Below are 23931 nucleotides of genomic sequence, written 5' to 3'. Positions count from 1 at the left end.
TGTGGAGCTCAATTTAATTCCTCGTGTGATTAATTGATTGATTGATTGATTAATTATGGCGTTGGGGAAGGCAGGAAGGGGTTTTACCTCTTTTGGCACTTGGGATCTGAAGGAAGACGAGTGCGGCGACATGCTGCTGCTGGACAGAACCTTGCTGTGTTTCCTGTGAAAACGGGAGGCGACACCAGGTCAAAGCATGCGCCACCAATCAGCTAACCCAACAGGCAAATCTGATTACAGCCAAACGAGGGTCTGGCTGAGAACCTGGAGCAGAACCAGGACGCTTCCTCACCTCTCAAACGGGACTTTCTTCAGCTCAGAGTCTTTCAGGTGGTCGATGATCTGCTTCTGCGTCCTCCCGCTGGAAGAAAAGTGAATCTAAATGTAAGTTTAAGCAAAAAAAAGAGGAAAAAACCGTTTCTGGGTCCTGGCTGACCTGAACCGGAACGAGGAACCCCTGGTGAAGAGGATGGGCTTGGGTTTGGGTTTGGGCTCCTCGAAGAGTCTGAAGAAGGCGTGGTACTCGACGCAGATCTTCCAGAACACCTTGCAGCAGTCCCTGCTGGCCATGGCGAACTCCAGCGTGTCGTGGTGGGAGTTCTGCTGGACGACACCAAGAGTTGGGCAAAGTACGGACTCAGAGGAGTGGAAAACAAACGCACCCTTATGCTCAGGTTTCTTTCTGCAAAAACTAATCAAACATTTTCCTTAAATGAAGAGGTGGGCAGGGTAGCCAGAAAATGTATTCAAGAGTAGCACTGCTTCAACATTTGAACAGTTTCATCTTTTCAGGATTTCAACAATAAAAACTCTGGTGTTAGATGGACTTACAGAGGGGTCGGCTCTCAGTTTGATGAGGAATCTTTTACGCTTGAAGCTCAGCTTGCGAATCTTGGACCAGTTGAAGGCGTTGATTTTTGTGTAACCCTGAACGAGAAACAGAAAACCAGCTGAATGCAGCCAGTTCCACTGCAAGAAGAAAAAACTATCCTCTAGATTTTAGAAAATGACATAAGAAACATTTTGGAACAAGTAAGCAGGATAATATTTAAGGAATCAACGTTCCTAAAGTTACTGCAGCCTTTAAAGTCATTTTTTTTCTTTAGTTTAAAATTTAAAACACAAAACTTTCTCATGAATTTATGGATTTATTAATGTAAGTCAAGAAGATGCAAGGAAGGACACAAGGGTGGAAAGAAGGGTGCAAGGAAGAAATGAAGGAGACAAAGAGGAAGGATATAAGATCAACTTTGACACAAGACAGAAAGGATACAAAGGAGAAAGGTAGGAGATAAAAAGATAAGGGAGGACACAAGAAAGGAAGGAGAGAGTGAAGTATAAAAGGATACAATGGAGAACACAAGGAAGAAAGGTAAGAAAGTCAGAACAAAAGATAAAGAGGTAAGATACAAGATAGGAAGTAGGATGCAAATAAGAACAGAGAAACGATACAAGAGTGGAAGGAAGGAGGAAATTAAGTAGATTGAGAAGGATGCAAGGGAGCATAGATGGAGGAAGGTAGGAGACAAAAAAGGATTAAAGATAGGAGGTAGGATGTAAGTGAGGATGGGAGAAAAGATACAAAAGTGGAATTAAGGACAAGGAAGAAATGAATGACATTAAGTCGTGAAGGACACAAGGAAGGACGGATCATTAGTCTACAGTTCTTCATGTCCGACAGCCTTCAGGTGAGTCTCTGCTTCTGCGAACCTGAACCACATATTTGGGTCTCTAGCAGGATTCCCGCTGCCTTCTGGTGTGTTTGGACCAGAACTTGGTGGAAGATCCTACCTGGAAAACCAGGACCCCGGTGTGCGCCACCGTCAGGCTGAGCTTCGTCCCCTCTCTGTCCTTGGCAGGGTACAGCCGGACGCCGTACATCTCCAGCCGCCGAGCGATTTCCAGCAGCTGGTAGTCCGACTCCGCTGGAGTCTGCCCTCTGTGGAAGAAAAACGTCACTCAGTTGAAATGAGGTCCAAACAGAAACCGTCTGCACAAGTCCTAAAGCAACAGCAGGATCAGACGGAGGCGCCTGCTGCAGGCCGGAAAGAAACCTGCCACAAAAAGAGCTTTGTTTCCTCGCAAAATCTGAAAATCACTTCCCGTTTCCTGTATGAGCGCCTGAATTAGCCACTTCCTTCCTGCGTCGGCTCAGAAGGAGCTGAGGGATTGAAGCGAGGGAAAGCCAGTGGTTTGTTTTTCTGTCTTTATCTGTGCTGGGGGAGGGGGGCTTATGGGGATTTGCAGAAAATAAGGAAGTGCGCCTGGTTTGTAAATGTTAATGTTAGCCGGCAGTGGAGGCCGAAGGGACTCACACATGTTGGCGGTGGCAGTCGATGACCTTGTCTCTGATGGCGTCCTGGTCAGGAAGGTACTTGTTGTGCAGCAGGTGCTGCCAGCTCTGCGTCTCGTCAAAGTCCCCGATCTCAGCTGGTGGGACGGAGGGAGAGAAAAACTGAGATTATTTGGACTAGAAAGGAGAAAAAACTGCCAGAAAAATCAAATAGTTTGAAAAGTATGAAGAAAACTGATAAAAGAAGTAAATTTGTACAAATATAAGAGTACATTCAAGACAATGGATGGATGAACGGCTTGACGGATGGCTGACTGGATGCAGAAGTTGCACAGGAAATGAGGTGTAAAAAAATTACCATAATATTTTATTTTCCAGACTGATTTGTTCTCATAAATCTGCAGAGATTATGAAACTCCTGGAAAAATCTGTTTGAATTGTGTTTGATTTCAGAGACGGAAGCCTTTTTGGATCAAAATTCCTAGAATCAGACCAGAGACATTTTCTGACACGAAGAACTTCTGGCAAAAAAAAAAAAGCAGGAATCCTAAAAATCTTCCTGAATATTCTGAGCAGAAAGAGACTTTGGCAAATTATTGAAACATTTCTAAGAGAGAGCAGCTGATTGTCTCTACATGAGATCAATGAAAGGAAGGAATCAGGAAGTGAAACCTGCGTTTTACTCACACTGAATGATGTGGGAAACCATGAGGGCGGCGCTGGTGTCGTTGCAGATCAGACGACCGCAGGCCAAGTCGCGTTTGATCTGCAGGGCAAACAGATACCTGGAGAACAGCAGGACAAAAAACATCCTGACATCAGGAAACGATCAGAAAGTCAGATTAGATCAACCAGCAGGAACAAGTCAGGATGCAGCAACACAACAGCCTCAACCCAGAGCTGATTTAACACAAGAACTGCTCATAAAAATCACATTTCAGTCCAAATCTGCACATTTGTTCATGCTTAGTAAATATGACGAAGCAAAAAATAATCTCTGAATATGTTGAACCATTTTAGCAACGATAATCAGTTAAATCAGTTAAACTTTTTGTCACATTGCAAACTAAAACATCAGTTTTAGGAAGGAATGAAAGAAGGAAGGAAGCATAAAGGAAGAATGGAGGACACATTGGAAAGGAAGGAAGGAAGCAAAGTGGGAAGGAAAGATGGATGAAAGCAAGGAAGAAAGGAAAGAAGGAAGACACATTGAAAGGAAAAAATAAGGAAGGAAAGATGAAAAGCCAGTCAGAAAAAAGGGTAAAAGACAAGAAATGGAATAAATGAAGGACACGAGAAAGTAAATACTAAAGAAAACAAATAAAGGACCGGTGAATTGGGAATAAAGTCAATTAAATAATAATAAACTTCTAAACTCTTATTTGTCCACACTTTTCCAGACATTTCCACCAATCTGACCAAACACAGGAAGAGCAAACAGCTGCCAGCTCACTTCCTGTCTCCTGTGAGTAAACAGGCAGAGAGGAAAGACCAGGAGCAAAAAACTAAAACCTACAACTGGTTTGTTCTCTGGGTTAAGAAAGAAATCCCCAAAGTCACAGAAATATTCTGGGAGCTGCTGCATCATGGGAAAATGCTGGAGGTCAGAGGTTGGTGGCGAGAGCTTGGACAAACATCTGGGCCGGTTCGGACCGGATTATCAGACTAGAAGCAAAACAGGAGTTTCTTTTTTAGCTGCTATAAAGCAAAAAATAGTTTTACAAGGAGCCTGGTTCCCAGATCCCACAGTTAGCCTTAAAGTGTCAGCTGAAAATACCAGAATATTTGACAAGGTATCATTAGAAACATAAAGAAAATGCGGCATGGAAGGCTGAAAACACGGTTAGAGGGGTATAGGTGTGGTTTCTGTGAAAAACCTACCGAGTCAGCTCCTCCATGAGCTGCGTGTGGTCAGGAGGGAAGAACTTCACCACAAAGCGAAGGATGGTGTTTTTAGGTCCTGGAGGAGAGAAATTATGGGCTAGAGAGGAAGTGGAGACATGGGAAGAAAGAACGACGGAGAGAAAAACGACAGATTCTCACGTCTGATCTGCTTCAGCGCCGGCTTCAGGAGGTCCAGCCACACCTGAGAGCAGGAAACACTCCATTACATCACGTAGCGCTGCTGCGCTAACCGGGAGGCTGCTAGCATCACAACGTCATTAAACATTGTGCTCACTCATTACTGCTGCAGAGTCAGACCTGATCTGATTAAAACCTTGCTTCATATTGGGGAAATTAAATTGTAATAATTTACATCAATCTGAAAATACATAGAAGAATTAGCACCATTCAGGCTGAAAGAGTTAAATGCAAAAGCACAGACTATGCAGCTGAACACATCATTACTCCTGAAAATGGAGGTCATTAAAGAGGTTTATTATATTCAAATAGAATCTGAGAGCTAAAAATGATACTAATAGCTTTAAAAAATGTACTAAAAACATCATAGAGTGGAGGTTTAGATTGGTATTATTTATTTGACTTCATGTTATTCGATCTTCATAGAACAGTTCAGCTTTCATAGGAGCCAGAAAGCTTCTTCTTTTCACTACATGTTTGTGCTCTGGTGGAGTTTCCACTGCAAACTACAGACTACAGACTGCAGATCATTACAAACAGCTGTTGCTGCTAGAAACTTCAGGAACCAGACTGCAGCAGAAAGCCGGGATTTAAATCCACATCAGTGCAAATTTATAAAGATTACAACTGGATCCTTCCAACGAAACTCATCCTACCGTCATCTTCCGGTGATCCGTGTACTCCAGCCCAAAATAGTCGCCTTCAGTCAGGTTGAGGTGGACGCAGACCAGGTCAAAAAGCACCTTCCCAGGCGCGCGTTGCTGCAAGAGAAGGACGGGAGAGGGGAAGCCATGTTGGATTAAATTAGAAAGAGAAAAAAGATGGTGACAGAAACTGAATCAGAGGGAGGGAGGGATGGGTTATTCCCAATCATACAGTTTCCAGCAGAATCAGGAGCGCATCCTGACAGAAAGCAGCTGACCTCTGACCTGGATGTGAAGTGCAGACTCTTCTTTTTGATCGAACAAAGACGTGGAAGCCAGTTTGTTCTTGTTTTAAGGTTGTGACCCGACTACACAGAGAACTGCTTTTCAGACATCCACGTGTTTCTGCTGCTGACTACAGCACTGAAATGCTGTTCAGTCATTAATATAACTACCATATTTTCTGGACTTCAAGTCCCAGTGGTGAAAAAATGAGTCACAAAGAGGAAAAAACAAGTCGCAGGTCCAGCCAAACTATGGAAAAAAAAATCTGCGACTTAGTCTGGAAAATACGATATAAATGAGCCTTTGAGCGTTCAGAGACTTTTCATGAATCAAATTTAGCTCCATTCTTGAGGAATTAAAACTGAATTGAAAACATTTGCTGTCCGATTCAGTGGCATAATGAAAATAACATGTTATAGTATTTACAAAAGATTTAAGCTGTACTAACAGCTCTATTAAAGCACGGGAACGTCCACCATTCAGGAAGAAAACGGGTTTGGTACAAACTGACACCAAAAGCTGAAGCCTGTTTGAAAGTGCTGGTTGAATCTGGCGCCGTTATCTACGGTGAATCAGGCGTAGTATGAACATGGGCTGAAATGCCAATCATCAAGGAAGAAGCCATTACTCTAAAAGCAACATAAAAAGTTAGTTTAAAGGTTGTGAATTAGGTGGCAGCATCATGTTTTGGTTCAGGAGGGACTGGTGCATTTCGTTATCCTTAAGATTAGCCAATAGAAATATTATTGGTCGAAAACCAGACGAGTTTAATCCAATTTAATTCCAGTTAAATTGGATTAAACATCTTTATTTCACCAGAAATGGACGATAAATGTCAGAATTTCCAACCAGGATAAAAACTAAAGGAAAAAACCAACAACGCTGCAGCTTAATAAGAATATATGAACAGAATTATTCCAAACAACTCTAATTATGTAATTGTTAGTTGTGACAAGTCCGACCACAGCCACGGTGCATCAGAGCAGCCCCGGGCGCGCCGCGAGCCAAGTCTGTCACCATCTGGCCTCCGCATGTCGAGGTGAGTGTGTGTTCAGTCTGTCTGCAGGGAAACACCCACACACTCCACATCCAGCTATTCACCAAGCACGACACACACATTTACTGGCTCTAGCTGCAGGCTGATATCAAGGAAACATCAGGATTGTGTGACGCTCTCCGAGAACGTCTTTATTATCCGACTGACAGATGCTGCCGTTTGGACGGGATTTAGGTCTGGGTGGTGGTAATCTTCGCCTTAAGGCGGTTAAGACGGGACAAAAAGGGAGGAAGTAGGAAAACAGAAGAGAGGAGGACGGCTTACATGGCAAGAAAGCAGTCAAAAATAATCCTTCACTGCTCTTCTCCTTTCTACCTACGTCTATAAACACGTTAGTCCGGTTTACTGTATTGATTTCTCTCTGCTTCTGTCTCCTTCACTGTGAGCTGAGCTGTTTCCTCTTCAGACGGCCTTCATTAGCAAACCAATCTCCTCCAACAAGACGTCCAACTTCAACAACAAAAGCTCCAGGTTTTCTGCCGTGCAGAACCGCGTTGGGCTGGGAGGAGGCGCAGGCGCCCGACCCAAAAAGCACACAGCTCTGATGGAAACACTCGGCCAGATTTGGATCCCACTGACAAGCGTGAGAGTGAAAACGCAGAGTTTGGAAACACAGATGTAAAGAGAGATCTCAACACTGAGTTCTGGTTTTTGTTTTCTGCTGTTAGAATATCAGGTTGAAGAGAGAAATTTGCTTATTTGCAGATTTTTCTATAAAGCACATATAAAATATTCCAAAGAAAAAGCAGCTGAAATAGCACTGGCTGGCATTGCAAAGCAGCCAATCCATTCATCTTCCTTGGTGCTGATTGGCTGAACCCCTAAAAGTGGTAGCGGTAGTGCTAAGACGGTTTCCACTGTGCACAACATAGATTTGGCTTAATTGCTGCTCTGATTGTGTTGTTCTTTCAGCAAACCGGCTTTTTTGAGTCTGTATGCTCCAGTTAACGATGAAACAATCACTAAGTTAGTCGATTATTTCAGCCCCAGACAGAAAGGAGGCAAATTGAGAGATTTGCCTTCTGGTTTACCAAAACTACCGAGCATCAAACTACGGGCCGCTTGTGCCATAATGCATCAATAAACCCGATAAATAAAAGTTTAGAACTGTCTCTGCATTTGATAAGTTCTTCTTAAAATTAAATAATATTGAACATCTTTTCACATCCATCAATCCCTCCAGAATTTCTCAAAAAAACATTTTGTGATTCTTTGCAATAAAAATCAAAACTTTTCTGGTGCTAATTTAGAAATATTTGCAAGAAATGTTGCAATATTTGTGCTTAGGTCTGATAATAAATTTGACTTTTTATTACTCGCAAATAAGTGTAGAAGTAAAACGTACTGCCACCTGCAGGTGGGAGTTGGCGTCACCATTTTTCAGGAAAATTTTGAATGAACTCCGTTATGCACAAGCACAAAAAAAAAGACCTGATTTGTTGATTTTGAGTTCATTTCCATGATAAATGAGGCGAGTGCTGGGATTAGTTTAGATTTTGATCAAATTTAGGACAAAAACACTGAGCTCCTGTGTTAATAAAAAGTCAGATTATTATTGAATATCATTAACCCGATTTCTTATCTTCTTGATCTCCAATTCATCACCGTCACTGAGGTTAAGCAGGCAGATGACCCACAGTAAAAGAACTGCATCATCTGCAAAAGGTGAGAGCTTCATGTTAAGACACCCTTTAGCTTGGAGAATAGGCCATTTCCTCCACTTACAGCTAACCTTTCTTCAGTAACTAAAGACAGAAAACGAGAAATAGATCCATTACCACACTCAAGTAACATTACACGCTGGAATGCATGTGGGAAAATAGGCCAGAAACTCAAATCCAGTTATACCAACACAGGTTTCATGAACCTGGTGGGTTTTATCTTCCAGCTGCCAGAAAATGTCAACACATTCAGTTTTCTTCCTTCGGCTGGCAGCGGCTCATCTGAAAGGCTGCAGCAAACCTGTTTGTCGTTAAGTTTTCTGTCCACACAGCGAGCTGGTAGTCATAAGAAAAAACTGGATCTAATCTGAACAGTCTGTGAGGGGAAAATAAAAAAATAAAAAAAAAACAACAAAAAAGGTGAGAGCTGAAGTGCTGAGAAGTGAGGAAAGCAGAATCCCAAACAGCTCTGCTGCAAACAACAGACAGTAGCTGGCAGGAACTGGACCAAACTTGGCCGAGACAGCGGTGAAAGTAAAGTTTGAACTCTTCAGATGTGGCTAGCGAGAGCCAGCATTTAGCCCGCTTCATGACAGCCTAAGTTTTGGGCATATTTAGCAACACCAAATTCCAACGTTTGCTGACAAAACAAATTGTTTTGTTTACCATCACGCTGCATGCTTTCACCCGTTCGCCCTGCAGTTTCACATGTGGGAACTGAAAGAGAGAAGTGGAGAGAAGAACAAAACCCTCTCTTTCTGCTACATGAAACCCTGAAATATGGGCTTAATTTGGATCAGTCTGACCTTTTGTTTTCTCTTGAATGTACAGACTTTGGGTTTAAAGAACATGCAAAAAGCCAACCATGACTGAATTGTAGGAATCTTGACCACAGTCTGTAGATTTTATTTCATTTTGCAGGGTAGCATCTCTGTTAATCTCTTCAATGAAGAAATTAAAGTCTTCACATTTAAAACGCTCTTAATTAGGTTCCTGTCTCTTTAAGAGAATTCAGTCTGCTCCGATTGGTCTGCTAAATGGAAAAAAAGCTTTATGGTAGTAAAAATTAACTTGTAATGTGGTTAACGAATAATTAGGTTTCAACAATAAGTTGGAAAACCAATTCACTTCAGTGTGGAAGCTGGTACAAAGTAAAGAAGACTCAAAATTAGCTACATTCAGTATTAATGAGTAGTTTAAAAACTGAAGTTAGTGGAATAAAAAGCTATTTGAAAGGAATCCATGTTTTCTTCAACATCTTTGTGGTTCATTCAAGTTGTTGTGGAGCAAAAGCAAGACTTCCAGCAGATAACAGGAAGGCTAACGAAGCTCCGCGGTTTCATCTTTTTGAGCTTTTTGGGAGAGTTACATTCACAACATATGCAGATACATTGTTTATTTAGTGAAGTTAGCCACAACAATTGCTAATATAACATGCTACGGCTAGTTTAAATTGTAAACTGTTTTGTCTCAAAACAGGAGAATCCTTCTTTCCTGATTTTTCTCTTACCTTCTGCTAAATGTTCAACCTTTTTCCATCATAAAACAAAATAGATTGGGAGAGAATTTAATTTTTTTTAAAGAATACACACTGAGACCGCTGCTTTAGAGATGCTAGCCATGCTAACAGCTAAATGATGCCATGCAACAACCTTCTGCTAACAAATAATAATGCGATGGTAAACAAACAAATAATGAGCTCCAAACTCCGAGCAGGAAGGCAATAAAATATATTTTTTGTGTTGTTTTTATATAATTTCATATTATAGTTGTTAAAAAGAAACTGGGCAAAAACTGGTATCAGAAAGGTCAAAGCTATAAAAGAAAAGTGGGAGGTTCTGGTGACTCAACCTCTGGTATTTTCAATGGGAAAAATCATTGAGCTGCATTTATATGACAATAAATGAAGAATAAACTCAACAGGCAACTGTTCAGCCTTTTCCCATGACCCTCTCTTGGCAGCTTTTTCAGAAAAATGAGGATCTTCAAGAGGTTAAAACAAAGCAGAAATTAACTGCTATAAATTTTTAGTGTGGGTTATTTTAAGGTTGACAAATACAAGCGATTTTATCTGTTTGCTGGATCCGCTCAGCAGACGGAGAGCAGATTGGTCCCTGCTGAGCACAGACTGAGGTCCTTTCACTTTGAATCACAATCAGTCCTTTCAGCAGCTTCTATCAATGAGGCCTTCTTACCCAGCCAAAACCTCACAGACACACACACGCACACACACACTTCTAATCACATTTTTACTGTGCAAGACTCAGATAAAGTGTTTTTTTTTCTTCTTCTTCTTCTTCCTGGATTTGTTTGCGGTAAAATATTCCAGGTAGAGGCCAACGTGCCTGCATACACAGAAGCAGAGTCTGGATAAAACAGCTGACATGTGGGGGCCGTGTCCAGCTCCCAGAGCTGGGTTTATGGGCCGAACTCGCCTCTTCTCAGATAATTATAAAGTCGAGACAAGAGCCTTAATGAGCAGCTGTCCTTCTGCATAACAAATAACTCGGCTCAAAATAGCTGCAAACGTCGTTTCTCTCCGTTTACCTTCCACAACATGACTCAGGCCTGATTCTCACAGCAAATCAGACGGCGGAGTATATCAGAGTCCGTAATGGACACAAACTGCTTAGTAAGTTGGATTAATGAGAGTTTGCTTGTGTGCCCCCTTCACTTCCTCCTGAGTCATTCTGTCGCGGCTTCATTCACGGCCTCTAACCATGAAAGAAACATGCCAGGAAGCTGTCAGCGTGGCCGACTCTCTGCAGAATCAGCTGCCAGCTCCAACGCTGACAGATACACTTCCTCTCCCTTTAACCCAGAACTTCTCATGTGATCCAGTCAGCGCCTCGCCAAGCTGGAGAGAGGCATGTCAGAGTGAATCACTTACTGTTTTTCTACTATCCTCCCCACATGAGGCCCCACCGGGCCCAGCAGCTAACACAACATTCACTTATTCAACTTACTTTAGTTTCTGCCTTTGATCTCATCTCTGCTCTTAAAGGATATCGCTTTACAGCTTTATAAAAATACATACAGCAGTATGAAAATAAATGGTTACTAGGAAGTTAATATTTCTACTGAGGGAAAGAATTAAATATGACATGGATGGACGGATGGACCGGAAAAAAGATGGATGGACGGATGGATGCAGAATGAAGTAAAACAACCAAAACATTCAATTTTCCCATCTTTATCCACATCAGGAAATAAATCAGATTCTGAACTTTTCCAGGTTTTGTGGGAAACCTGGAAAAGTTTCCTACAAAAAGTTTCCCTCGGTTTGTGGGGAAACCGAGGGAATAAACTGGAAAGCAGCAGGTCTCCACATTATAGAGCAACATCACTACAACAATCAGTGGTGCAACAATAATAATATAAAGAACCATCTGATTGGCTGTAGGACTCAAACACTAGGCGGTTCTCACTCTGCAGGGCAATAAGATATGGAGAATCCTGCTTGTAGAAAGTTTCCAAATATTCTTCATTCACTGTTTCTTTCACAGCAGGAAATATTTAGAAAAGCACCCAAGTTTCCTTTAGTCTGTAATGTCATCCAGTTTGAACAACTGGAACAAAAAGAGGAGGAAATGTGAGGAGAAATGAGCAGAGGTCCTGAGAAGCTGAGGCTGGTGATGTTTGTGTTTTGTTCCCTTCATGGTCAGCTTCATCATGAAACTTCATACCACAGAACATGCTGCGTCCTGCTGCGTCCTGCTGCTTCCTGCTGCTGAACTGCGTCAGCAGACCTGAAGCATCAACACAGGAAGCTCAGCTCAGGTTACAAACATGCAGAAGAAGACTAGCAGGGTTCAAGAGGTCAGATTATCCCAGACTCAATTTCCCAGAGTTCAGTGGGCTCCAGCCTCAGATTTAAACCCACAACGGTACGGTTGACCATAATATTTATGAAAATATTCATAGTGGAGAGAATTTAAATGTAGGAGGGAGGAAGAAACTAAAAAAGGAAAGAAGGGCGTGCGTGCGTATGTATGGAAGGAAGGAAGGAAAGGAGGAAGTAAGCCCAGATAAAAAGGAAGTAAGGAAATAAGAAAAGGAAGCAAACACAGATAAAAATAAAGGAAGGAACGAAGCCCGGAAGAAAGCGAGGAAAGAAGAAAGAAAGAAATGAAAAAACCCATATGGATGGAAGGAAGTGGCTAGCAGGAAAGAGCAGAAGGAAAGAAAGAAGGAGAACAGAACAAACAAACAAAAGAGGAAGGAAGGAAGGAAGGAAGGAACCCTGAATGAAAGACATTGAAGGAAAGAATGGAAGTAGGACACTATGAAGGGCACTGAGACTGGAGGTAGCAAATTAGGAAGGTAGGAAAGAGGACATATAGAATAAAGGACACAAGGTAGCAATGAAGGACAAGAGAGAGGAAAGAAAAATGCAGGTATGAATGAAAGAAGGAAGGAGGACACATGGTTCTCCTTCCTGCCACTGGTTGGTGTAAACAGAATAACAAACCGTCATCAACACCCGTATTTCCTACCAACAAATCATTCACAGGTTTTTACTTTTCAGATGTTTACTTCCTGGTTCTGTCTGTGCAACCGTTTCAAAACAAACATTGCGGATAAATGGTCCGTAAGAGCCAGATGAGATATGAATGACTTTTAAACATTTAGAAAGTGGTGTAAAGTTATGAAGAAGTTCAAGTTTGGAGGGAATAAACACCAAGTTCGACAGATGAGAGAGAAAACCAAATGAAACTGGAGTTAAATTGTTTGACCATAACGATCCGAACCAAACCACAAAATTAGTTTCAAAGTGGTTTAAGAACAACAAACTCAATATTTGGAGTGAAAAGGTGTTTGTGAGAAATACCTGCATATAAAAAGCTGCTTACTAAGACTACAGCTTGGTGTAAACTGTACAGTTTCCCATAAAAGAACAACAGGACAGCAGGGAGACGGTTTCTTTATTCCTCCACCAATCACATCCTCACACACATCACATTATGCTAAACAGCTTAACTCAACAAAGGGAGTCGCACAAACACATCTAAGAGAAAAAAAAAGCAGCATGTTGGCAAATACCTGCCACTTCTTGGAAATTAAGTTCACAAACCTGCTGATGGGGGGCTGCAGCAACGACGGCGATGTGTGTGCGTGTGTGTGTGCGTGTGCGTGTGCGTGTGTGTGTGTGTGTGTGTGTGGATGCTACGGTCTGCAGCGCGCCCCTGGTAGACTATTAAACCGAGCAGCAGAGGGGAATACATGCACAGCTCCAAAGCATAAAAAGGTAATTAGCATCTTGTGTAGTTTGATGGTGGGTGTGTCTGAACTACGCCTTGTGGAAAAATCTGGCACAGAAACGGCCTCCGGGTTTCCTTCTGGGATGGAAATAACAACCTGCAGCCGTTTCTAAAGCTTCATCTCGAATGTCCGCTTGATTTTTTTTAGTGTAGTAAGAGATTGTGAGCACAATTTAAAAAAACAATGAATGAAGCAAAAGCTTACAAAGATCTGCAAATCTGAGTCACAGCAGGAGGTTCTGGTTTCGCAGCTGCAGCTGATTAGCAGAGGAAACGTTAGGATGTAGAAATGTCAGATTTTCAAATTAAAATGAGATTCTGTAACTGGAGTAAAGCTGTACTAATGATTATTTTAGTGATCGATTACTATATGACTATTAATCTGATAAAAAAAAGGCACATTGTGCAGATTTTACATTGAAGAACTTAAACCGTTTTTATACAGTATTAGCAATACAATATGCAAACAATTACTGTTTTAGAGAAAATAAACACTTTATTGCCTAAAATGTAATATTTACTTTCTTGAATGTGTGCAAAGGATGCATCTGCAGCTAAAAAAAATAAAAACATCAACATGTGAAACGCTCAGACTCTTCTGCTTGACTTGACATAAAAACAGCAGAGCTGATCTGATCATTTATTGATTAAACAATTAAAACAATTAATAATTACACAGCAAAAGGAGATTTATATATTTTTTATTTTTAAGGAATTTGAACCAGGAGAAGCTAAAACTGCTTTGACTAGAACGTATTTACAAACAAATTGTTTTTTAATCATAAATTCAAAATGTATGTGTATATCTTTACACTTTTGGCCTAATTGCTGCTCTGATGAGTTTGTTTTTTACTCTATGCACTCCAGTTAATCAATTACTAAATTAGCTGACGATTATGCCAATAATCGATTCATGATGATTAATCATTTCAGCTCTAAACTGAAGGAATTCCTATCCAGCTTCATGCTGCGGATTGGAACGAGAATGACAAAAAAAAGTTTTTAATCAGAGGAAAAAAAAACCCCAGAGAAGACAAAGATGGCTGAAAGCTGAATCTACTTTTCCCTCCTAAACATCTCAGTCAGAGCTGCATTCCAACGCCAGTTTCTCAGAGGATCGACTCAGCAGGGCTGCAGAAAAACACAAAGTCTTCTGGAAAACGTCCCGGAGGAGACGAGGAGGCAGCAAGCACAGAGATGAACACTGAGAACAGAACAATACGCCAGAATGATTGCAGTTTTAGTGCATGCAATCCGATCCAAGTTGCACTGATTGGACATTATATTTCAAGTCATGCATTCACGTTCTGCATAATCTGTCATATAATTGGCGGAGGTGGAAAGATCCTCAAACGCAGATAAAACTGAATCATTTTGAGCCTTTTTGATCTTGTGCAGCTCTTTAACTTTAAAAAGTCCCGACTTGAAGACTGGCGTGATTGCAGAGCCTTTATAGTATTTAGAAAGCGTTTGAAGTTTCCAATTAATTTCAATGTCATCCATGTGGAAACGGTTCGCAATTGCTCCAAGACTTATACTCAGCATTCCTTTTGTTTTGTTTTAATTTTCTGGAAGGCGGGGAAAACCCTGACGGAGCCTGAATGCTCCCCCCGCCGCCCCTCCATCGTCAAAATGAAGATTTACAGCAGCAGTGACTAATAAGACGGAGCTCTGTCTGTCGGGAGACATTTAGAGGAGAAGACGACCTCAGCCAGAATTTCACAAATGAGTTTGGCATCGTCCCCAGTTCGCCTGGCGCTCATTTCAAGGTTTCTACCAAACAGATAAAACCACAGTGAAAACTCCACCACAAGTCCACCTCTACAGCTGCAGAAAGCTGCACTAAAACAACATTTGTAATGCACAATAACGACAAAATTGGTTTGGCGGTTTTGTGTGAGAAGAGCACAGTGATTGCTGATGAACTTCTTCAGCGAGGCCCAAATTCACTGCAGTGCAGGAAAAAAAAAAAGGACTGCAGCCAAGCGGAGCAGCCAGTGTTTGCTCATTCACTGGCTTCTGTGGGAGTCGGATGTGTGTCTCTTTTTCCACCACAAAGGGCTCAGCACCACGTCTCCTTTCTGTCCTCCACTGGGCCTCTATTCATTTGGTTTCTGCTCCCATTTACAAACAATCTCAGCAATCATCTCTGTCCATCGGGGACAACTTTTCACTTTCCAGCAGTAATCTGCCATTTCTTTTTTCCAACCAAGAGGGAAGCATCATCTGTGTCTCTTTGATCTCAGAGATTAAAAAAAAAAAAACAGAGCGAGAAGATTTTTAAAGTCTGGATTTAGCAAAGATATGAAATGCAAGGTAACTTATTCCCTTAAACATAAAAACAATTTTAAAATGCATTTTTTACCCACAGGAATGAGAAACCCAAGACCAGCCGTTACATAATGACACACAGTCACTCAGAATAAATGAAAATAAAAACTGGCCTGTGTTTTTACACCATTTCTGTCTCCCAACAATAAAAAACAAACTATAATACAAGCTGCTAGTGTTTGTAGCTAGCAAGCTAATGTAGCTGTCATTAATTCAGAGTTAGCATGTTAATGTTAGACTACCAACATTTTAAAAGGCCTGATTAATGAAGCTTTGTTGTAATAAACTGAGAACATACAAATTACTCGTTGCTAGTAGCTAATAATGCTAAACATACACAAGACACTACATAATGTCAAAGTAGACTTTTCATTTTGTACTTATTATTTTGAATATTGATCAAATATGTTTAGCACTTAAGACATAATAGGCGTTTATGTTCTAAGAAAAATAATATGAAGAGTTTAAAACTTGTTTGTTTTTTGTCTTTGTAATGACTGTCAGCATCTTTATACTGTCCACTCCTTCGGTATATGGGACAGTTTTCTTCTCATTACTGTGAATTTATAATAATACTGATAAATTATTTTGTAAATTCATATTTGTTTTCACTTCTAAACACTGTATTTATGTTAAGTCCTCCTCGACTTAACATAAATACAGTTTACCGCAAATTTTTTGGATTAACCAATTAATGATTGAATAACAAAACGTGCCAACAAAACAGGATTTTTTTTGTATAGTTTTGACTTAATTGGCCCTAAAATTGACTTTTGTGAGTCTCTATAAAATTACTAAATTTTTAATCAATTTTTCAATAATTGATTCACCATGATTCATCGTTTCAGGCCTAATTTTCAGAACCTAAACAACAAGGAGAACCTTTACAAGGAGCCTAACTATGTGGGCACTTTAGTGTCCTTTGCAATAAAACAAAGATTTCAGCATTTAGACCGATTACAATAAAAACGATTAATGTTTACTGCTGCCTCTGTCCAATGGGACCATAAGGCAGCGTTGTAGCTCCCTGCTCCCTTCATTTTTAGCCTCTGCATTCGGTCCCCAGACAGCAGGCAGCACAAAGGCCCATCAATTTCAAATGTCAGCGGCGTGTGTGTTCGTGTGCGCCTTGCTGCGGTGAGACATGTCAGGGGACTTGTCTGTTATTTATCATAACCCCAGAGTGTCGCTAGGTTATCAAATGATGTCCATGGAGCAGATCTGTCATCCTAATCCTTGTAGCCCTCCCCCAACACACACACCTCTATCACACACCTAAAGCCACTCCTCTTCATCTCACTCCTGCTGTCAGATGGTGTGCCTTTAAAGCCTCTGATATCCACTGAGAAAGTCAATCACAGACAGCAGATATTGGATGATCTTACAGGGATTAGGGTCAAGTCAACATGGAGGACAAAACAGGAAAAAAGGAAGAGATGAAACGAGTAAAAAAATAAAATAAAATCATGTTTATCAGAAGAAAACAAAAGGCCAGGTGGTGTAGAGAGGGAACGTGGCTCCATATGTGCTGGTTTGAAGCCTGCAAGGCGACATGTGGGTAAATGGGATTTCCTAGTGAGGGGAGGTGAACGGGGGCTTAAAGCAGCTCAACTGATCTCCAGGGAATCAGGAGGATTTGATGTTAGTCAGCACAAGTCCAAGGAGGAATATGAACGCACAATCTGTTGATTTTTAACGGAGATGCTTGATTAAAACACGCAGAAAAGTAAAAATAGAAGTGCAGCAGGCAACCAAAGAAGGGATAAAAACAGCAGAGTTACAGTCTGAATGGTTTTCATTCATGCTGCGTTGCACAGAACCGGATGCAACGCAGAGCAAATGGCTAAAACTGATTCTTAATTAGCCGCCCTGCTTCAGCTGCAGCCTGTTAGCAGTCACAGTGTACAACCCATCATGCGAGCTGCTAACACCTGCTTTCATAGTTTCCATTAGTGGCAGCATGAAGAGCAACAGTGTTTATAGTGGAAACAATCTGACTGAGGTGGATGTGAGCACAAAGAGCAACTCCTATCTGGACTTAATTATTTAGCAGGTGGGAGTGATCGCTGCCTCCATTTTTCATTAATAATGGAGCCACAGGCTGCGTCTGCATGTGCTGACGTCTTAATATGGAGCTAAAATGTTTAACTGCACCTTCAATTATTCAATATTCATTAAAGAAATCAGGTTTAATACGAGCAAGCAGCAGTGGAAATATTCCAGAGTTCATTTTAAGAAATTAATATACGAAAGAAATGTAAATTTGTTGAAAATATTTATATGATGGGCAGGATTTACATATGGAAACTGCAAAGACAAGGATATGATGAAGGAAACAGAGGAAGTGGGGATAAAAGGAAAGGAAGAAGGGAAGGATAGATGGAAATGGAGAGATGAAGGGAATTAAAGAAAAGGGAACAAGGAAGGAAACGATGGACGGACAAAAATGAAGAAAATAAGGTAATAAAAATTAGAGAAAATAGGAAAGAAAAGAATGAATGAAGAGACAAAGAAGGAAATAGGGAAGGAAAGTAAAGAAAGAAGGGTGGAACAAACAAAGGAAGGAAGGAAAAAAGTGATGAATGAAAAAGACAGAACAGAGGACATCAGGAAGGAGGAAAGGAAGTAATAAGGGGATTCAGGAAGATATGAAAAAAATTAGACAAAAAAGAAGGAACAATCAGGAGAAAAATGAAAGGAGGATAAAAAGGAGGGGAAAAAGTAAGAAAAAAATGAAAGGAAGAAAAGGACAAAGGAACAAACGGGATGAAAGGAAGGAAATAAGGATGCAATGGAGAGAAAGAAGGAAAATCACAGGACAAAATAATCACAATGGGAGAAAAAACGACGACAACAAAGAGGAAGAGAGAAAGGAAGGTCACAGAGAACAAAGAGAGACAGGAAACGTTTGAATAAACAAATGAAACCAGAACAACGATGAGAGCAAATCTCTGAACGGTTTTCATGGGCGGAGAGGTGAACGTAAACAACAGAATATCAAACAAATCATCCGTTCTGAACCCACGATGAAGCATTCACACCCTCAGACACACACTAACTGATGGTGATGAAAGTAAAAGTGGTCCAAAATGGATTGCTGCTGCTGTGCGGCGCCCTGCTGAGGTCCAGAGATAACCGGCTGGTTAATGAGCTCCAACTCTGAGGAGAAAAATGCCCGTTGAAAGCCAACGCTGGAGGCTTATCTCCTGATTCACACATGAGAATTCACCTACTGCGCAAAACACACCGCAAGGCGCCGCAGCAGGAAAAGACAGATTAGGTGAAACAAGCCGAAAACACAATGGAGACTTTATTTCACCAAATTCATTAAGTACCAAAAACAGCCGTCATTTATGAGGTGGGATCCCTTTGAGCTGAGGCTTCCTGTGGTTCCTGGTGCCACTGCAGAGAAACAACCACCAAGCTTAAACCAGGTGTTTAAATTCACATCACTAAACCTTTCAGGTCAGTTTGGATTACCAAATACCTCTTTTGCTTCCCAAATGTGAAAAAACAAGTAGTTTGCATGAATTTTCTTAGTATTTGATAACATTTAGCTGTAGTCTGGCTATTTAAGTTGCTTTTGGAGTAACGGCTTCTTCCTTCCTGAGCGGCTTTTCAGTTAGACCAGGAGTCAAGTCAGTCCACCAATGCAGGAACAGTTTACAGTGTTAATTTGATTATCTATAGCGTGAAATGCTACTGGATGTTTGCTTTAGAGTGCTAAGTTATTAGTTAATGTGTTCTGTCAGACTGAAACATTCACTTAAACTAATGACCAAGTTTTAGTCGTTAGCTTAGCATTGGACATCGTCTAAAGCAGACGACAATCTTATAACTTTACCAAGTGAAAAAGACTTAGAGTTAGCCATTTTGAAATGTTTGTAAGGTGTTGAAAGTGAACATTTACTGTGACTCTTTACAGCAGTCAGACCCACTGTACTGTTCGCCTAAGAAACCAGGACAAAATGGGTAAAAACTACAAAAAATTCAAACTATTAAATGCTTTAGAGGCATTAAAATGATTCCATGGGATCAGGGTTTTCTAAAAATCTGAAATTCTCTTCAAAAGAGCCACTGATCCATCTCCTAAACCTGTGTGTTCTGGTTGTAATTTATCAAAAAGTATGAGTGGATTAAGTTGGGGACTGGAGAATGATCAGGATTCCTCTCTGCTGGACAGCCGCTGCTCTGCAGAGCACCACAAGCTTCTTGTTTTAACCTAACAAGCGAAGGCATATATTTAGGATTTAAAACTGCATTCAAAAAAAGATGCAGACCAAATTCCTGCCTAACTGTCCTCTCATCCACAGACACGTCCTCAGGCAGCAGCCGCATCGCATTCTTGGCATTTTCGCTAAAAGCCAATTATGGCTTCCCAGACCGGCAGCTCAACAAGCCAGCGGATTCTCTCCTCATTAACATCACAAATAAGAACAACAAAAAAATCCCCTCAAATCTGTGCTGATAATACAGCAGCTGGATTTTCCAAAAGGCATGCAAGCCCTGGAGCAGGAACACACTCAGTGTCGGCTCACTGCAAGACGTTAAACCAGAAATTCAAGGAAACGACACACTGACACACTGCAGTGTGGGATCAATTGCAGAGATACGAGCAGAACTGTTGTGCAAGGACGTTTTACATGCTCCAGCTAGATTCAAAACACATGCAAACGCTGCAAAATGCAAACATGACAGTTTTAGAGGTGACTCAGCCATAAAGGCAGACAGATGGTACGGAGAAAAGGTGCTGGAGCATGTTTGGAGGAACTGGGTGGGCTAAATCAAATTCCTGCTGGTGGTAGACAGAGAGCTGACTGAGTCAGGGTCTGTAGGTGTGGTGTGTTTAAACAGGAAGTGGGCTTTGCTCCAATTTCCTGTGTATCTCCAGGAAGTGGGGATCTTAGTCTGGGCTCAAAGGTAAGCAGGGCATTCATAGCGAGTTGCCTTTAAACAACAAGTTTAGCAGGAAATGAAGGAAATAAGGGGAAACATGTGCATTTCAGGTGTGGACATGAATGTCTCAACAGATAAATAAAAGAGAAAGGATTCAAAAGACAAAAGGAGTTGCAGGTCAGGATCTAAAGCTGTAAAATCATAGTCATGGATTCTGTCTGAAACAGGCAGGAAAATCAAAATTTCAAGCATTGTTTTGAAGATTTATCGTCACAAACCAACTAAAAGAAGTCCATAACATGGAACTGAGCAAATGTCATGCATGGTTTCAAAAATCTTGGTAACTAAAATCTGAAAAGTGGTAGTAAAACGTACCATGTTGTAAAAATACTCCTAAAAGTACATTATTTAAATAAAAAAGGTGTTCAAGTAAATGTAACTAGTTACAACCCAACTCTGCCTTCAAGACGTTTACTCCAATATGATGTGCTGGGTTTTATTTAGGGGTATCATTCAGAGTCCAACATAAACATCACACTTACCATATTAATGAATGTAAAGATATTTTTAAGTTTCAGCCTTTTTATGTTGCATAAAACAGTAAAGTTGGTGGTTGAGATGCAAAGTGAGGTATTCCATAAAAAAAAGTATCACTCACGGATATCTGGAAGACCTCCTGCGTGTCATCGAGCATCTGAACCCGTATGGAAACCTGCCGTCCCGGGGGCTGGACCGGAGGACGCATGCCGGGCTCCAGGGTGGACACTCCGAAGCTTTCCGGGGCGCCCAGCCGCTGTCCGGCTGTGGAGGGCCTCTCGGTCAGTTCAGACATGGTGATGGGCTTTCAAACGGCAGCAGGGACCGACGTTCACGTCTGATAGAGAGAAAGAGGATGGAAGCATTGCTCAGATGCAAATAGCTGATTTATTAAAAACCCGAGATTTACATTGCATCAAGATAGCCGACCTCTTTCCATAAAATTACTGATTACATTTTTTTCAAGCACATCATTATATTTGAATGTTTTTATGTGAATTGTGTTAAATTACTGGCTGAATACACGAGATTTTAGTTTTCTCACATTGCTACAACTTATCACAATTGTTACTACAGCCTTTCTGTCATATTAGCTTAGCCTTCGTAGCAAAACTGTCATTTTTGGTTTAGCAGTCGACGGTACTCCGCCATGCAGCTCAGTTGGATGACCGCTATTAAGTAGATACCTTTGAGAGTTTGTCAAGTGTTTCTATTTCAAAACAAAACCATAAAAAGTATTTTATATCCCAAACAGGACTCTGTTTGGACCGTTTTCCCTCCTGTTCTGCTGTGCCCCGCCGCCATCTTGTTTTTAAACAGAACTGCCTAAGGTGCATTTTGCATCCCAAACCGGACTACATCATAGACATAATATAAGCATAGACGCCTCATGGACCGCTTCTCTTTCAAGGTCTGGCATACTCCACCGCCATCTTTGTTTCTAAGTCATTGGTTACGCTCAAGGATGACCAGCAGCGCCCTCTGTTGGATGGAGGCCAAATTACAACAACATTTCCAAGTGGACGTTTTTTAGTAAATCTAATGGAATTAATTTTAGTCTAATAAACATTAGTCAACAATTAATAATAAGTCGACTCATTGATTACATCCCTAAATTATCACTAATTGGTTAAGTAGTGAGGTTTAAGCTGGCTTTGCACAATGATTAAACCAAAACACATTTCACTGAGCTCTGAAGAAATTAGCCACAAACCACAACACAGCAAAAGCAGACAGACGTGTCTCACACCTTCCCAGACGTTCAAACATTCCAGCAGGTGGGATATAAACACAGACCTCCATTCAAGACCAGCCCAGACTTGAATGCAGGCCTCCAGACTGGAGATATACGGTCCAGTCCAGAGGGTTTCTGTCTATCTCTCCCCTGCCTCCATCCCACACTTGATAAACCTCAACCGCCGGCAATAAATATCGTCTCTCTGAGGCAGCCGGTGACATCAGGGTGGAGGAATGTCTTAGAAGACAGGCAGGCGGGTTGCTCACTTCTGCACTGCCTCAACAAGAGATCCAGGAGAGGAAGGTGGCCTCAGTTCAGTAACCTCTTAAATCTTTAAACCAATCAACCATCCAGCACCAACAATCTGAGGACACGGTACATTTTTATTCTTTTTTGAGCCAAAGTTTAGCAGCTAAATACAGACGATATAAAATATTTGCATATAAAAAAATTCCTTAATTTAAACATTTTCTGTTTTGGGTCAGTTAAAATTCCTAAAATTATTTCTACTACATAAATATCAGAAAAATCGGAGAATATTTTAATATATTATTAAAGTCTGAAGTCAAATAAAGTATCACTTGGGTCAAACATTTTGGATCTACTTCCTTGAGCTTCTCACCTGATTTTTTTTTCTGCCAGAACTGAGTCAGATTTGCTCACAAACACATTTTCAGCTCTGTCCACAAATTTTCCACAAGAATGACATCAGAGTTTTGTTATGTCTACCCATTGGCTTCGTTGTCCTGAAGTCACTTTGTAACCAGTTTGACTGGATGCGGACAGTCTTTTTCCATTTCCAAAAACCCATTAGTGTCTGAATTTCAACTTTCTGGCTTCAATATTTCAATATTTTGCTTCCTGCTGCAGCAGAAATACCCCCACAGGATGATGCTGCCACCCCATTCTTCACAGTTCTCATATCCTCCAAATATATTGATGGTCAATCATGTTTTCCTTGCTTCAGACCACAGAACAGGTCTCTAAACATTTAGGTATTTGTCCCGGACTGTGTTTGCTTTTAAATTGATGACTTTGCTATCTTTTTATACAGTCAGACTTCAACTATATACAGAGTTTTAAATATTTACAGGGAGACAGTCGGGGCGGCTGACATCAAAGTTTTCAATGTAATTCACATTGTCAACAGGATGATGGAGCTGAAGATGGACCGACAGCCACTTACAGCAAGAAATAAGAAGAAAAAGTTGTATTTTTACACAGAAAAGTAATCTGCAAACTCAAATAACAATAATATTGTTTTTAGTCGACAACATAAAAATCCACTTTGGAGTCAATTTAAAAGGCCTCAATAATTTCAAAGGGTTTTTATTGTATGAAAGCTGCAGCCAGACCAGATCAAAGGATGAGAAAACAAAGTGGATCAGGAAGAGTTGGCCAGCAGCGGCAGTGATCTATGTCAGGCACCAGGAATTTAACCTCATTTTCAAGTCTGTATTTTATCTCCATTATTTGTTGTTTTTTTACATAAGCATGAGATCTGATGATTTAATACATACGTTACAGGGCAGAAAGCACTTTTTTCTCTCTTTATTGCTTATTTTTTAGCACCTTTAATTCTTTAATCTAAAGAATATCCTCATATTAACATTTGTTTGAGAGTCTGAAATACTTAAATGTGACAAA

At 40.8% G+C, this 23931-nt stretch overlaps 1 protein-coding gene across 6 annotated transcripts in view; it reads right to left on the bottom strand.

Moving 5' to 3' along the window:
* Nucleotides 1-21400, bottom strand: part of LOC106940776 (FERM, RhoGEF and pleckstrin domain-containing protein 1-like) — a 38923-nt gene extending 17523 nt beyond the window's left edge. For 4 of the 6 annotated variants that reach the window (XM_015023597.1, XM_015023600.1, XM_015023599.1 and 1 more), the window contains exons 1-11: nt 21169-21400; nt 5032-5136; nt 4337-4379; nt 4175-4253; nt 2981-3078; nt 2316-2430; nt 1792-1939; nt 832-927; nt 437-603; nt 293-361; nt 88-163 (exon numbers count right to left, since the gene is read on the bottom strand). In XM_015023597.1, coding sequence (XP_014879083.1) covers nt 88-163; nt 293-361; nt 437-603; nt 832-927; nt 1792-1939; nt 2316-2430; nt 2981-3078; nt 4175-4253; nt 4337-4379; nt 5032-5136; nt 21169-21342 — 1170 coding nt within the window. In that variant the 5' untranslated portion in view covers nt 21343-21400. The remainder of the gene's footprint in view (nt 1-87; nt 164-292; nt 362-436; nt 604-831; nt 928-1791; nt 1940-2315; nt 2431-2980; nt 3079-4174; nt 4254-4336; nt 4380-5031; nt 5137-21168) is intronic. The other 2 variants (XM_015023598.1, XM_015023602.1) reach the window with 1 other exon arrangement.
* Nucleotides 21401-23931: the final 2531 nt, after the last annotated feature.

Source organism: Poecilia latipinna, unplaced genomic scaffold, assembly GCF_001443285.1.
Source record: "Poecilia latipinna isolate Pla-1442-1.1 unplaced genomic scaffold, P_latipinna-1.0 Scaffold3357, whole genome shotgun sequence".
NCBI lineage: Eukaryota > Metazoa > Chordata > Actinopteri > Cyprinodontiformes > Poeciliidae > Poecilia > Poecilia latipinna.
Note: the sequence above shows the minus strand (reverse complement) of the source record. Positions and strands in the feature narration are given on the sequence as shown.